Consider the following 16,033-nt stretch of genomic DNA (forward strand, 5'->3'; position numbering starts at 1 on the left):
TCTTATAAAGTAGTTTTGTGATGACTGATTTTTTTTGTTCCTTGCCTTTTCTGGTTTCGTACAGGTTTTTGTAAAGCAAGCTTTCTTCCTTTGCTGGAATTTGCCTATACTTCTGTTCTAAGTTTTGACTTTTGTAGCATGGCTGATGTAGCTATCTTAGCTCGCCATCTTTTTATGTCAGAAGTTTTAGAAATTTGTGAAAGTGTACATAAACTAATGGAAGAAAAGCAGCTAACAGTGTATAAGAAAGGTGAAGTACAAACGGTTGCATCTACTCAGGACTTGCCAGCACACAATGGAACTACAACACCCCCTGTGACTAGGAATGAAGCAACCACAACGCTGTCAAGTGAGCTTGGGCATTGTGAAATTGTGCTGCTGGTAAATGGAGAATTGCCAGAAGCAGAGCAGAATGGAGAGCCAGGACAGCAGCCTGGGCCTCAGGTTTCTGCAGAGCCTGAAGCCAGCGTGTCCCCTGTAGAATGTATATCTGATCCCCAACCTGAAATGGCAACTGCTAGCTTAGCAACAGAACCCAACCAAGCAGAGCTAGAGCCTGCAGTCATCAGAGGAGATGACACAGTTGCTAATGTCCATCCTAACGCTTCAGAGGACAATGTAATCAACACCTCTCCAGAAGACAGCGACAGAGGAAATGATACATCACCTGAGGACGTCTGTGCCAGTGACTTTGCAGATCATAGTCAGAGTCCCGGCCAACCTTTAAAAGATGAGGAAATGCTAATCGAAATCACAGAAAAGACAGACTCAGGCCCAGAAGATGACACTTACAGAAGCAGGCTTCGACAGCGGTCTGTTAATGAAGGGGGCTACATCCGTCTACACAAGGGCATGGAGAAAAAGTTACAGAAGCGGAAAGCCATTTCGAAATCAGCAGTTCAGCAGGTATGCGATGAGATAGGTTGCTTTGGTTTTTTGTTTGTTTGATTTGGATTTTTTTGTCATTTTAGTCTGCTAATGAACTGATGTCTGTAATGAAAATTACATGGGAGGGGAGATTATGCATGGAAGCAGTTTACTGCTAGAAGTATTATTAGAACTGCGATGTGTGTGTCTGTGTGTTTGTGTGTGTATGTGTGTGTGTGTGTGTGTGTGTGTGTATGTGTGTGTGTATTGCCTGACCCATGACTTTAAAAATTATAATGAAGCTGGACATGGTAATGCATGTGAAACAAGAGGATTGCTTTAAGTTTGAGGCCAGCCTGGGCTCCATAGTACCAGGCCAGCCTGGGCTTCATAGTACCAGGTTGGCCTGGGCTCCATAGTACCAGGCCAGCCTGGGCTACGTAGCAAAGACCATGCCTTGAAAAAGAAGAGAAAAATGAAAATATTTTCTTAGATTGTGTTTTCTGTCTGCTTAGGTGGCCCAGAAATTAGTTCAAAGAGGAAAAAAGATGAAGCAACCAAAAAGGGATGCTAAGGAGAATGCTGAAGAGACGTCTCATAAATGTGGGGAATGTGGAATGGTTTTTCAAAGACGCTATGCCTTCATAATGCACACCCTAAAACACGAAAGAGCTAGAGATTACAAATGTCCGGTAAGTTCCTGGAAGCTAACTGAAAATGACCCTACATTCGTAAATGGAGTCTGTTTTACCCATTTAACCCACTGCTCTATTATTCCTACTACTGTTTGGTTTTGTGTTTCCTTTTTTTAAAGATGAAGTCTTAGACTTGAGGTAATGCTGTTAATTCAGGCTTCCAAGTGCTGTGATAACAAGCATGCATGACCACACCCCCAATTCTTATATTGCTAAAAGGTTCTGATTCATGTTTTTTACTTGCTCCACCTGAATATTCTTTCATCTGTGCTTCCTCAGGAAGAGGACAGAAAAAAGATTGTTCATACAAACAACAAACTTGGGGATAAAGAAATGGCCCAGCAGCCGGGTGCTGGTGGCCCATGCCTTTAATCCGAGCACTCAGGAGGCAGAGGCAGGTGGATCTCTGTGAGTTCGAGGCCAGCCTGGTCTACAATGCAAGTCCAGGACAGCCAAGGCTACACAGGGAAACCCTGTCTTGAAAAACAAACAAAAACAAAAGAAAAGAAATGGCTCAGCAGTTAAGAACATTTTTTTGTTCTTACAGAGGAACAAGTTTAATTACCTGCACCCTCGTGTGTGGTGCACATAGGTACAGGTGTGATGCATATACATACATGCTGTCAAAACATTCATGCCCATTAAAAAAATCAATCTAAAAAGTAAACACAAGAAGGTTTGGCCAGGTGTGGTGGCGCACACCTTTAATCCCATCACTTGGGAAGTAGAGGCAGGCAGATTGCTGTGAGTTTGAGGCCAGCCTGGTCTACAAAGTGAGTCTAGGATAGCCAAGGCTACACAGAGAAACCCTGTCTTGAAAAACAAAAAACAAAAACAAAAACAAAAAAAGAATGCATCAGGGCAGTGCCAGATATTGACCAGGATGAGGCTATATGCCAAGAGCAGGGACGTTGAGGTAGGTATCAGCAGAAAATGCTTTCACAGACACTTTCTCTAAGGTAGTGAATTAGAGCCTGTGTTTTTTGTTTATTTAAAGATTTATTTATTATTATGTATACAGTGCTCTGCCTGCATGTACACCTGCATGCCAGAAGAGGGCACCAGATCACATATAGATGGTTGCCACCACGTGGTTGCTGGGGATTGAATTTATGACCTCTGGAAGAACAGTCAGTGTTCTTAACAAATGAGCCATCTCTCTAGTCCCGGGGACCTGTGTTTTTAATGAACGCTTTAAATATCTTAGTAGGCAACTGGGGAAGATTTTTAGTGATAAGTTAGTAACTATAAAGAGACATAAGCAAAACAAAATAAAAACGGAGAAATCCCTACACAGAGAAACGTGGTCTCAAAATAACAACAAAAAACAAAACGGAAAGACCCAAGAATATCATGCAGCCCATGTTTGGTAGCATTCATGACAATCAGCAAGCATGGTGCTCTGTAATTCCAGCATTGAGAGGCTGAGGCAGGGGAGTCAGGGTACTTAAAGGCCGCTTGGACTTCTGCTAAGTTCCAAGCAGCCGGGACTACAGAGGGAGAACTTGTCTCAAACAAACAAAAAAATAACCTATATAAACTAGTTGTAATTAATGTCACATTACTCTATTACTAAAGTGAGGTGGTGGGAATCATAAACACGTAGTGGAGAGTTCCAGCTTCTATGTGCATTCTACTTGCTATTAGAAAACACACTTTTATCAGGGGACAGCAAAAGCTCATTCTAGAGGCAGATATTGAGATAAGTCAGGAGAATGGTTTTATTTTTGTTTTTAATGATTTTGTTATTGTTGTTGTTTTGTTTTTGTTTTTTTGAGACAGGGCTTCTCGGTGTCTGTCTTAACTTTTCTAATCTTTCTAGTCCCTAGTTCATCTCTACCTAAAATCTCTTGGCAGTGATATGTTGATAATACTCTGTGTGTGTGGTTTTTGGTGCTTGTACCAGAGATCAAACCCATAGCCTAACACAGATTAGCAAGCCCTCTGCCCCAAGTGACTTACGAAATTCTACTATTCCTTTAAGCAAGCCTACTCTTAATTACCCCCTCTTCTTGTTGTTGTTGTTGTTGTTGATATGGAGAAGATTATTGTAAGAGCATGGGGGAAGTAGGAAGCGGGGAGCGCCCCAGGGAGAGACAGAGAGGAGAAAGCAATTATCCCCTCTTAAGTCCTGTACCCTTAAAAAAAAAAGTCCTGTGTTGTGTTTAGATTTTAATTCTCTCCAGAGTTTTTCCTTTTCACCTTTATAATCTGGTACGTATACTTTATTTATTTACTTATTTTGAGACAGGGTCTCATACAGCCTGGGCTGTGTCCTGTGAGGGAGTGTAGGTTACTGTGTACCACAGAGCATCAGATTTGTGGGCCAGTTCTTAACGCTCTGAGATAGCTCCAGCCTCCATATATATTGTCTTTAAACAGTGTGTTTGTTTATTTATTTTTATAATTATAACCAGAACTGGAAAATTGAAGTGTGCATTGACTTTGACTTAACATTTTCTGTAGGAGGAACTTTTGTTTTTCTTTTTTAGCTATGTAAGAAGCAGTTCCAGTACAGTGCTTCACTGAGAGCACACCTTATACGACACACAAGAAAAGACGCGCCCTCCTCATCCTCAGCCAGTTCCTCAGCAAATGAGGCATCAGGAACATCATCGGAGAAGGGAAGAACCAAAAGAGAATTTATATGTTCTATATGTGGAAGGACATTACCTAAATTATACTCTCTCCGAATACATATGCTTAAGCACACAGGGGTAAAGCCACATGCATGCCAGGTAAAGGCCTGTTTATTTAGTTACTTTAAGAAGATTGGAAGTTAACTATGGTGGTGACATGGGCTTTATATATACTCTGAAATCATGTATGCAGTGCTTTGCCTGTATGTACAACTGCATGCCAGAAGAGGGCATCAGATCACATTATAGATGGTTGTGGGCCACCAAGAGCTTGCTGGGAATTGAACTCAGGACATTTGGAAGAGCAGCAGTGCTCTTGACCTCTGAGCCATCTCTCCAGCCCTCATTTTCCCTCTTGTGAAATGTCAGGAAAATTTATCTTTGGTTTGTTGCCTTCATTAAGTGCGATTCCCTGTTGTAGTCTTTAATTTGCTGTCTGAAGCTGTACTTTGAAATGTTAATGGGTGAGAATAGCTACTTGTCACCCTAATCGCCCCGTAGCCTTGAGTAGAAATAACCAACAGTGAAAGAGGATGTATGACGTAAGCAAACACTGCTCAGAACAAGTTCTTACTTAGCTGCCTTTTTGCTGTTACTGAGGATTGTGAGTAAGTAGAAGCCAAACTCTTGCTTAATGAATCCTATAAGTATCCAGCTTTGGGCTCCTTAGAACATGAGAGATTTGAGTAACATCAGTAGTCTTTCACAGGGCGGTCTCTTTTTATTATCAGACAGTTGTGGAACCAATACAGTTTTGTTGTTGATTAAGTGTGAGCATGCATCTACACTACATCTGCTCCTCCTTCTCCTGACTCCAGCTCTTCCTGTGCCCCCCTCATCCATGATTGCTTAATTACTATTGTTACATATATATATGTGTGTGTGTTTATTCATATGTATGCATATACATGTGTATATAACCTCCTGAGTCTACTTAGCTTTACTCATATGTTCATATATGTGTCCAGGCCTGGCCGCTTGGGGTTGGACAGCTTATGTGGAAGCTTGTTCCTGGATGAGACTAATTCTTCCTCTCTCAGCCCTGATTGGCCACCTACAGCTTGGGGTGGGACCATGTGGCTTTTAGAGTCCATGGGGCAGATTCCCTGACAGATGGAGAAGACACCATTTCAGAGCAGACGTCCTGGTCCTCTGGTATTGAGTCTTCCCCTTCCCCTTTTCTGAGACTTTGTGTTGGGGCTGAGAACCACACAGTCATTTACTCTCTGCATTTTGACTACCTATTTTGGGTCTTAGTAATAGTCTCCATCGATTGCAAAAAGAAGCTACCCTTATCTGTAGAACTAAGGATAAATATTTAGAATAATTAGAAATGATATTAATTTAGGAAAATGGCAGTAGAATGGTCTCCTCAGCTCTCTGTCCTCTCTAGCCACACGTCTCTTTTTTTAAGCATCTTACTATAGGAAAACAATTTATTATAAGAGACCCCTAAATCAGTGTTTGGTATTAACCATCAGTTCATGGGTAGTCTGTTTTGATTTTATTGTCAATCACTGTTGTTCCCTTCGCTGTCCCAATTATTTTTTAGGATAAACTCTAATAATTGCTTATTCATAAATTTAAACACTTAAGTAATGGTTGAGCCTCTGGTCTTCAATATAACACTACTCAAAGTGTGTGTTCCATGGAAAATAAATACAGAAATGAGAGTGTAAATCCTCTCAGAGCTCTTGACATTGCAATATTTGTTGTGCTTAACAAGAAAATTTCCCCAATGGATTGGCAAAATTGAAAATAATCGGTTCTTCATCCAAAGTTTGAGAAGAACTATGTTATGTGGTGTGTTGGGAAATGAGAAGTGCTTTTAAATGCTTTCATGCCTCTTTAAGGTATGTATTTTGCCAAGCTGGCAAGGACAGCACAGTGGTTTGCCTATTGTTATGCACACTTTTAGAAAGATGGCAGTTGTACTCAGTAAGAAAACAACGTCGCGTTGAGTTCGAGGCAAGCCTGGTCTACAGAGTGAGTCCAGGACAGCCAAGACTACACAGAGAAACCCTGTCTTGAAAAACAAAAACAAAAACAAAAACAAAAACAAAAAAAAAAGGAAAAGAAAAGAAAACAATGTCACTTTGCTAACTTTAACATAGTATATTATAGTTAGGTTAAATTGTTTTAACATTTTTGTTTATAATGATATTAGTATTTTTTTTGTTCACAGTTATCAGGAATAAAATCTTTTTTGTTTTGCTGCCTTAAACATTGCTGTCGTAGGTCTGTGGAAAAACTTTTATCTATAAGCATGGTCTAAAATTACATCAAAGTCTCCATCAGTCACAAAAACAGTTCCAATGTGAACTGTGTGTCAAGTCATTTGTTACCAAACGGAGTCTTCAGGAACATATGAGCATTCACACAGGTAATAAAAAAACTTACTGATACAGTTATGTTTTATACTTTCATTTATTATTATGTTCATTGGTTATGCTGTAATGATATCAGAACATTGTATTCCCAGTACTTGGGACCATGAGGCAGGACGATGATGAGTTCAAGGCCAGCTTGGGCTTCATGTAAACTCTAGGCTAGTCTGGTCTACATGGCTGGGCCTTGTCTCAAATTTCTGTTAACGTCCAAGTAGATACAATTGTGTTAAGAGGCCCAGAAGTTAATGTGTGCGATCATTTAGTGAGTAGTAAAATTTTAAAGTTGTCTTAAATGTAATTTCTGATTTTTCTTTTTATAGAAATGTTCTTTGTAAAGTTTTGTGTTTGTGTTTGTGTTCGTGTGTGTTTGTGGCATTTGGGCATAGTGGCATGTATGTAGAGGACAGCTTTCAGGAGTCAGTTTACTTCCTCCATCATGTGTGGGTACCAGGAACTGAACTCAAGTCAAAAGGATTAGAGAAAAAGAAAAGAAAAGAAAGGGTTAACAATAAGTGCTTTACATACTGAGCCTCACACACTTTTGGGCAGGTGTGCTGCAGTGTGAGAGTGTAAGAATAGGCAGTGCTGCCTGACTTATAGTTTACCCTATTACCATTCCGCTTTCGTGTATTCATGAGGTATACTACATCCTTACACAGTGGCCTTCACTAGCATAGTCACACTAGGACAATGCAGACCAGGCTGGCCTAGAACCCAGAAATCATTCTGCCTCAGCTTCTCAAGTCCTGGGATTAAAGATGTATGTCACTTAATCCCAGGACTCAGGAGGCAGAGGCTGGCGGATCTCTCTGAGTTCGAGGCCAGTCTGGTCCACAAAGTGAGTCTAGGACAGCTAAGGCTACACAGAGAAACTCTGTCTCAAAAAAAAAAAAAAAGAAAGAAAGAAAGAAAGAAAGAGATGTATGCCACCATGCCTCTAAAACTTCTAAACCACATCGTCAGGTACTAACTACTCTTGGGGTCCCAATTTTCTGTTTCTGTCAACCTGTTCATAACTGTGAAAGACAACCCCTGTCAGGGAGACCTGAGCACCACAACTATGGGTTTCTCATTCTGCATGGGATGGTAGCTGGGCCCTCCCCTAACCTAGAGGTTACCCTCTGTATCTCCTTTGAATGCTTTTCCTGATACTATTATCTCTACCTTATCTCCATTGAGAGTTCCTGTCCCTTTGCTCCATCCTCCTCACCCGCCTGTCTCTCTGTCTCTGTGTCTGCCTCCCTCCCTCCCTCCCCCCCTCCCTCTCTGTCTCTCTGGTTTTTCAAGATAGGATTTCTCTGTGTAGCCTTGGCTGTCCTAGACTCACTTTGTAGACCAGGCTGGCCTTAACCTCAAAGCAATCCACCTGCCTCTGCCTCCCGGGTGCTGGGATTAAAGGCGTGCGCCACCACGCTCAGCGCTCCATCCTCTCTTATGAATGCTGTGGCTCAACTTTTACTTGCAAAGGTATTTGTCTCTGTGACAGATTACTACAACAACAATTTAAGTGTGTCTAGACAGTACTATACTTTTTAAATTTTTTTTTTTTTTTTAAATGTACATAGGTGTTTTTACTGCATGTATGTCTGTGTGAGATCCCCTGGAACAGGAGTTACAGACAGCTGTGAGCTGTCATTGTGGGCTGGGAATTGAACCCAGGTCCTCTGAAAGAGGAGGCAGTGCTCTTAAGTGCTGAGCCATCTCTCCAGCCCCCAGTGTTATACTTTTTGAAAGGAAACAGAAATTTTAATTAAGTTTTCCGCAGGTTATTGTAAAATGTCACTGTTTGTGTTTTCTCTTATCTGGATAAAATTTTAACTTTGGTAATATAATGAGTTATGTTGAAAAGAGGACATGATTACAGGATTTATAACCTTTCATTTTCATTTTCTCTCAGGAGAATCCAAGTATTTTTGCTCAGTTTGTGGGAAGTCTTTTCACAGGGGCTCTGGACTGAGCAAGCACCTTAAGAAACACCAGCCAAAACCTGAGGTTCGAGGCTATCACTGTACTCAGTAAGTATTTAACATGTGAACTTAATTTCATTACCTAATCTCATTAACTAATCTTGCTCATTTGAGTATTTTTTTTTTACAAGAAATCATTCAAAGATAACATTAAACTGTAATTTCAGTTTACTGATTGATCAGTCTACCTAGTTCTTACTGTTTGTTTGCTTACGATTTTTTTTTTTTTTTAAGTAATTTAAGAGACTTTTCAAATGTCTCCCTAGGGGTGGAGACTGTTTGGGAGAGGTCTACAACCAGCTAAGCTCCTTTGAAGGGGCCTTTGCAGATCGTATCTCAGTATATTTTCAGTCTTAAACATCTGTGCATCTTGATTCCCAGAAGGAGGTGAAGAATTTTCAAAGCTCTTATTCCCCAAATCTCATTCTCATGCTTTTGATGTTTGCATTTCTAAAAAAAAAAAAAAAATGTATTTTTTGCTCCCAAGACACACTGGCAAATGTATTTGGTTTTAAATATTCTCAACAAACATCTGTACTCCAGACACAAAACTGTAGGAGGGTTGGGATATAAATAAAAGGAAAAGATGGCCTCCCTTCTGTGAGCTAGCCAGTAAGTTTAATCTGTGTTAGGTCTGGGCCATACATGGTGGCACACACCTTTAACCACAGCACTCACTCAGGAGGCAGAGGCAGGTGGATCTTGTGAGTTCAAGGCTAGCGTGATCTACAGAGTGAGTTCCAGGACAGCCAGGGCTACACAGTGAGACCTTGTCTCCAAAACAAACAAACAAACAAACAAACAACACACACACACACAGAAAATTATAGATCTTCAGATCCATATAATGCTAAGAACTCTTATAGGTATGCAGATTTTTGTTTTTAAGGCTGCTGCTATGCTCTGGGGACCAGAGTATGGGTCACGGTAAATTGAAAATGCCATAAAACTTAGACAGTAATTTTTCCATGAAGATTTATTTATTTATTGTATGCAAATGGATGTTTGACTGCATATATGTATGTGTACCATGGTTGTGCCTGGTGCCCGCAGAAGCTAGAAGAAACTGGATTCCCTGAGCCTGGAGTTACAAGATGGTTGTGAGCCATTGTGTGGGTGCTGGGGATGCAATCCCTGAGTTCTCTGAAAGTGCTTTTAGCTGCTGAGCTGGCTCTGCAGCCCTGGTAACTTTTCTTCTTCATTAAACAGCTGCTGGCCAGTATAAGTTTTTTGTTTGTTTGTTGTTGTATTTTTGTGTTTTGAAACAGGGTCTTTTTATTTAGTCCTGGCTGTCCTGAGTCATTGTTTTTTGAGACAGGGTTTCACCGTGCAAGTAATCCAGGCTGGCCTGGACCTCACAGAAGAGATCTGCTTGCCTCCAGGGTACTGGGATTAAAGGAGTATGCTACCATACCCAGATTCAATATATACTTTTGATAAGTTCCTAGACTCCCTGATAAAGTTAGCCAATTGATCTACAACTTTTATGGATAAAGAAGTTTTACCATTTTCTACTCTGCTCTTACTTAACACTTTCACTACAATTAGTCTTATTTTAAAGTAAAGATAGAGTTGGCTGTGGTGGCACATGCCTGTAATTTCTGTATTTGAGCTGAGTCAGGAAAATTGCATGTTTGAAACATGCTTGGGCTACAAAGTGAAACTGTTTCAAAACAAAAACAAACAAACAAAAAACAACAAAACAGCTAATAAAGGGTGGAATTTTTGTTTTGTTTTTTGAGACAGAGTGTAAACAGTCTTGGCTATCCTGAAACTTACTGTATAGACCAGGCTGGCCTTGAAATCACAGAGATCTGTCTGTCTCTGCTACATAGTGTTGGGGCTAAAGCCGTATGCCAGCAGCTCCTGGCCCCAGGTACAGCTTTTTTGTCAGTACTTGCTGTTGTTACAGGTGAAAGAAAATCCAACCCATCTGGCTTGAATGAAAGGAAAGTCTGGAGGTCTGAGCAGTTTCGCCTAAGCTTGGTTCAGATTGATTAGTATCTGGTTTCTCTCAGGCTCCATACGGACAAAGTCTGGCAGTGGTTTCAGCTTCTCATCCTCTCAACTTCCAAATTGTCAAGATTCTTTTCTGGTAGTTCCTGTAAAAGTCCTGAGTTTCACTCTGATTGGATCAAGTTAAGTCACTTGGCACCCCTAAGCTGATTGCTGCTACCAAGGGAATGCTGTTATTGCCATTGATTAGGCCTGAGTCACTGCTTCATTACTAATGTCAGTGATGAAGCCTGCCTCCCAAATGTGGACAAAAGAGGAACGGGTTGAAGGGTGTACAGAAAGAGGGAGTGGAAAAGAGAGCTAAGGAGAGGTGGACAGTAAATTCACTTTGTGGTAACCTTTGGGAACTCTGCATGACGCCTTCTCAAGCATTTTGAGTGTTCTAAAAAGAACTTAAACCTTGCATCCTTGATGCAAGACTGAAAAATTGAATCTCTTTCTCACTGACACTTTAAATTTGGCATAATTTTATGAAGCTTCAAAAACAAGATTATAGTGAATTAGAGACTTGTTTTAAAGATGATTCAATTAGATAATTAAACTTTATTACAGATGTGAAAAAAGTTTCTTTGAAGCTAGAGATCTGCGCCAGCATATGAACAAACATCTCGGTGTAAAGCCCTTTCAGTGCCAGTTCTGCGACAAGTGCTACAGCTGGAAGAAAGACTGGTATTCCCATGTGAAGTCCCATTCTGTCACTGAGCCTTACAGGTGAGTAAATCTCAGAAGGATTGAAACTCAGGGAGAGACATACCCAGTTTAATTGATTCTTACGGCTGTTATTACTTTGGAGAAAAGTAAATTGGGCCTTCTCTGTTATAGGTGTAATGTGTGCGGCAAAGAATTTTATGAAAAAGCTTTATTCAGAAGACATGTAAAGAAAGCCACCCATGGGAAGAAAGGAAGAGCAAAGCAAAACCTGGAGCGGGTGTGTGATCAGTGTGGCAGGAAGTTCACTCAGCTGAGAGAATACAGGAGACACATGAACAACCATGAAGGTAATGTATTTATCCTGAGAAAAGAGGGCCAAGAAGCATTCTTACTTGGTCAGCTCTTTTGCCTGTTATCTTACTAGCTCTTTCTTGGGAGATTAATCCTCTACCTTGAAAATTTTATTTAGTGACAGAAATGATACTGGATCTGAGAACTTAATTATTTAGAGGTTCTTGTCCTAGGAATATAAGATTGTAGTGAAACAGGTAAGAACATGACAAACTCACGGTTGTTCACCCGTACTTCTATTATGAGAGAGATTATAGTGCAAGCCTTGGTTAGTCTGTTAAAACTGTTAGCCTGTTGGCGCACAATTGTAATCCTAGCATTCTGGGAGGCAGAGGCAGGTGGATTACTGGTGAGTTCAAGGCCAGCCTGGTCTATAGAGTAAGTCCAGGACAGCCAGGGCTACATAGAGAAACCCTGTCTGGAAGAAGAAAAAAACAGAGATTACAGTAATAAAAGTGAAATGGTTGTGGAAAACTGTACTTAAAAACATTTGTGCAGGGTGGTGGTGCGCGCCTTTAATTCCACCACTGGGGAGGCAGAGGCAGGTGGATCTCTGTGAGTTCAAGGCCAGCCTGGTCTACAGAGTGAGTTCCAGCATAGACAGGGCTAAAACAGGGAAACTCTTTACCAAAACATTTGCATGGTGATTTCCATATATATATTTTAGAATTTGCCACCTTACCCCACACACATTTTCTTCTTTTTTCAATAGGCGTTAAGCCCTTTGAGTGCTTAACATGTGGAGTAGCTTGGGCTGATGCCCGGTCACTAAAACGTCATGTCCGAACACATACTGGTGAGCGGCCCTATGTGTGTCCTGTGTGTAGTGAGGCTTACATCGATGCTCGAACACTGCGCAAGCATATGACTAAATTCCACAGAGACTATGTGCCTTGCAAAATTATGCTGGAGAAAGACACTCTGCAGTTTCATAACCAAGGAACTCAGGTGGAACATGCTGTCAGCATCTTAACTGCAGACATGCAGGAACAAGAAAGCAGTGGGCCTCAAGAGCTGGAGACTGTGGTGGTGACAGGAGAAACCATGGAAGTTCTTGAAGCTGTTGCAGCTACGGAAGAGTGCCCATCAGTGTCTACCCTCTCTGACCAAAGCATCATGCAGGTGGTTAACTATGTGTTGGCGCAACAGCAGGGACAGAAGCTGTCTGAAGTTGCAGAAGCCATCCAGACTGTTGAAGTGGAAGTGGCGCACATGCCAGAAGCCGAGTGAGCGCAGCAGCCACAGAGACAGTTGCCCATCAGCTCACAGAGCACTGTTTACAGCTCGGTCACCACTACGTAGACTTCAGTGTGAAGCTCTGGGCTGTTGGTGACATTACTAAACTTCCTGTCTGGCCACTGAGGTCTGTAGAAAAGTCCACTTTCTGTAAAGAAAATGAAAAGAAAAATCTGTTGGAAGTAGTTGATCATGGTTATGCCTTTTATGAATTAATGCTTATAAATAACTGTACTAAATTTAAAGATGAGTAGTTTCATTTATATTTTGACATTTTGTTACATATTTTGAATTTAAAAGGCTGCATTTAGCTTTTCTGTTTTCTTCTAGTTACTGTTTGTGGATTTAAAAATTCTAATATAAAGCATATCCGTAAGATGCATAAATATATTACATTTTAAAAATGCTTTAGATGTATGATTCTTGATTATTTATTTTAACTGCTTCTGAGTCAGAATCTTTTCTGTCTTAAGGCACTTAATGAGTTCTGTGTTATAATCAAGTTTGCATAATTTATTTATCTGTATGGGAGACACATATGCAAAGCTAATTTTAAAGTACCATTAAAATGCATGAGATGCCTATTAAAGCCTTACTGCACTATCTCTTCAAGGCAAGTAACTAGCCATGAGAAAAGAGTACTGTTATTGAGCACTGTTGATGGGAAGTTTCTGCTTGATAACATTGACTATAAATGAAAAAAAAAAAGGAAGAAAAAAACCTCTGTTTTGTTGTTGTTGTTGTTGTTGTTTTTGCTGAAGAATGAACAAGTTAACTAAGAAGTTAAGTTTGATCTGTTTTAGCTTTTGTATCATGTTTGTTTAAATTTGTTGAAAAACTATACATCTATATTGGTGATATGGATGCCATATAATTGTTAATTTTAGAATGTTGAAAATTCTTCACTGCAGCCCTCATTATACTATAGTATATAAAAAGATTGATTATGGTACTATCAAATTGCTGAAAGTATTTTGAAAAGTTACCTTCAAACCAAATTAGTCATTCATGGTTTTTTGTTTTTGTTTTTTTTTTTAATTTTTCCCTCTAAGTTGTTAAGTACTCTGAATTTGAAAATGGGGAGATGCCACATTTCTCTCTAGAAAACTATAGTTCAATCTGCAATTGTTAAAATTAAGCTTTTAGATATTAGAAGCTTTCTTAAAGTATATAATTAAGATATAAAACAGATTATATGTAAATCATTCCTAAAGCACAAGAAATGAATGTGCCTTGATGTACATACATAATATTAAGATGCTTATTCCAGTTTACTTTCAAAATGGCTTTAAGGTTAAGGAATAAATGTGATAGCCTTGCATGCATTTTCTTGCATATTTAATGTCTGCATTTACAAGTTTGTTGTTGTTTTAACAGCTGTGTGGCTTTCTGTTTTAAAAGTGAATCTATAAACAGCCCATGACTTCATAAAGGCTATTCATTGGTCACATCCATCAGTTAGTGAGAAATTATTTCAAAAGAACTAAATTTGAAATTGTCTTTTTATGTTCCATTTCACCATTGTTAGATTTAGCTAGATGTATAAGAAAGATCATTAATGTATGTCAGAAATATGTAAATAAAAAATGTTCAGTCTTGTTAAAAGCAAAGCTTTGGAGTTGAGCTTGGCATCATTTTCAGTCTATACCTGATAATAATGACTTTTGCATCTATTTGTGCAAGTGTGGAAGCCAGGGCTTCACCTTATCTGGTGTGTCTTCCTTTCTTGTTCTCTATCTTGTTTGTGGCATGCACACTTGCCAGGGCATACGTGTGGAGATCTGAGGACAACTTGTGGGGTTGGGCTCTCTTCTTGTTGTGCGGATCTCCAGGTTGACTTCAAGTCATTAGTTTTGTGACAGGTGCCTTTCTGTACACTTATCTTGCTGGCCTTCCGCCTAATCACCTTAAATGTCTGTCACTAATCTGGAAGCTTGCTGTTCTGGCCAGACTGCCTAACCTGGAATGCCTGTGGATGCTCATGTCTCACCCCTCTACTTTGCCACACTCAGATTTTGTGTGATCTTCTCAATCTCTAGAGTAAGGAAATTAAACACATCGCCATTAGGAGACACGGTTTATTAAACTCCTTACTCAGCAGTTTACTCTTATGACAATACCTGCCAACTTTGGATGAGTTAAATTTATACAATTAAGGGTTGGGGCAGTGCTGGTGCATACCTTTCTTCTTAGCACTCAGGAGGCAGAGGCACACAGATCTCTGAATTTGAGGCCTCCTGGTCTACAGAGCATGTTCCAGGACAGCCAGGGCTACAGAGAGAAACCTTGTGTCAAAGGAGGGGAAAAGAAAGAAAGACAGACAGACAGACAGACAGACAATTAGGGTTAAGAACTCATAGTGCTTTTTCAAAGAACCCAAGTTCCAATTGTCTACATTGGGCAACTCATAACTACAGCTCCCAGGGGACCTGACCACTCTGGTCTTCTGGGAAACTCCATGCACATGCAGAAACCCACATAGATGCATTCACATAATTATAAGTAACAAAAATAGAGCTTATACAGATGTAAATTGCACATATTACCAGGTATGGCGGCCCTCAGTCTAATCAAAGCACTCTGAGAGACAGGCAGGTGGATCTCGGTAAATTCGAGGCTAGCCTAGTCTACAAAGTGAGTCCAGGACAGTCAGCACCACACAGAGAAACTGTCTAGAAAGAAAGAAAAAAAAAAAAAAAACCAAAAAACAAAAAAAAAACCTCACACATGGAAACAAATTCAGCTTCTAAAACCTTAACATAGTTTTGTAATTTCTGTGGAGTGTGTGTGTGTTTGCAAGTGGGCACATGTACCTGTGGAAACCAGAGAGGATGTTGGACCCCCTGGAATTACAGCTGGTTATGACCTGCCCAACATGAGTGTTCGGAACCAAAGTGCTCCTTACCACTACACCATCACTGTGGTCCATGTTTTGGTTTGGTTTTGAGACAGGTTTTCATGCCGTACTCTCAACCAGCCTGGAACTGGCTGTGCAGAGCAGAGCAGTTAGACTGGTGTCAAATCTGTAACATTTGCCCCAGCTTTGTCAGCTGAGAGTATTAGGACTACAGGTGTGTGCCAACATGACCAGCCCAGTACAGTTGTAATGATGTCATATGGGAAAGTCTGTTTTATTTATAGTGATTCTGTTTAGAAACATACATTGTTCTGTCCACAGATGAATTGTCTCCTGATCAAAGCTGAGTATTTGAAGAAACACC

The 16,033-nt window shown here is 40.2% G+C and overlaps 1 protein-coding gene across 1 annotated transcript in view; it reads left to right on the forward strand.

Moving 5' to 3' along the window:
• Positions 1-13,529, forward strand: part of Zbtb11 (zinc finger and BTB domain containing 11) — a 30,010-nt gene extending 16,481 nt beyond the window's left edge. Inside the window, exons 4-11 of the mRNA XM_051150041.1 lie at positions 65-906; positions 1,383-1,559; positions 4,055-4,300; positions 6,440-6,584; positions 8,489-8,606; positions 11,127-11,285; positions 11,397-11,572; positions 12,289-13,529. Of these exons, the coding sequence (XP_051005998.1) occupies positions 65-906; positions 1,383-1,559; positions 4,055-4,300; positions 6,440-6,584; positions 8,489-8,606; positions 11,127-11,285; positions 11,397-11,572; positions 12,289-12,806 (2,381 nt within the window). The 3' untranslated portion in view covers positions 12,807-13,529. The remainder of the gene's footprint in view (positions 1-64; positions 907-1,382; positions 1,560-4,054; positions 4,301-6,439; positions 6,585-8,488; positions 8,607-11,126; positions 11,286-11,396; positions 11,573-12,288) is intronic.
• Positions 13,530-16,033: the final 2,504 nt, after the last annotated feature.

This window comes from Acomys russatus, chromosome 8 (genome assembly GCF_903995435.1).
Source record: "Acomys russatus chromosome 8, mAcoRus1.1, whole genome shotgun sequence".
Lineage (NCBI taxonomy): Eukaryota > Metazoa > Chordata > Mammalia > Rodentia > Muridae > Acomys > Acomys russatus.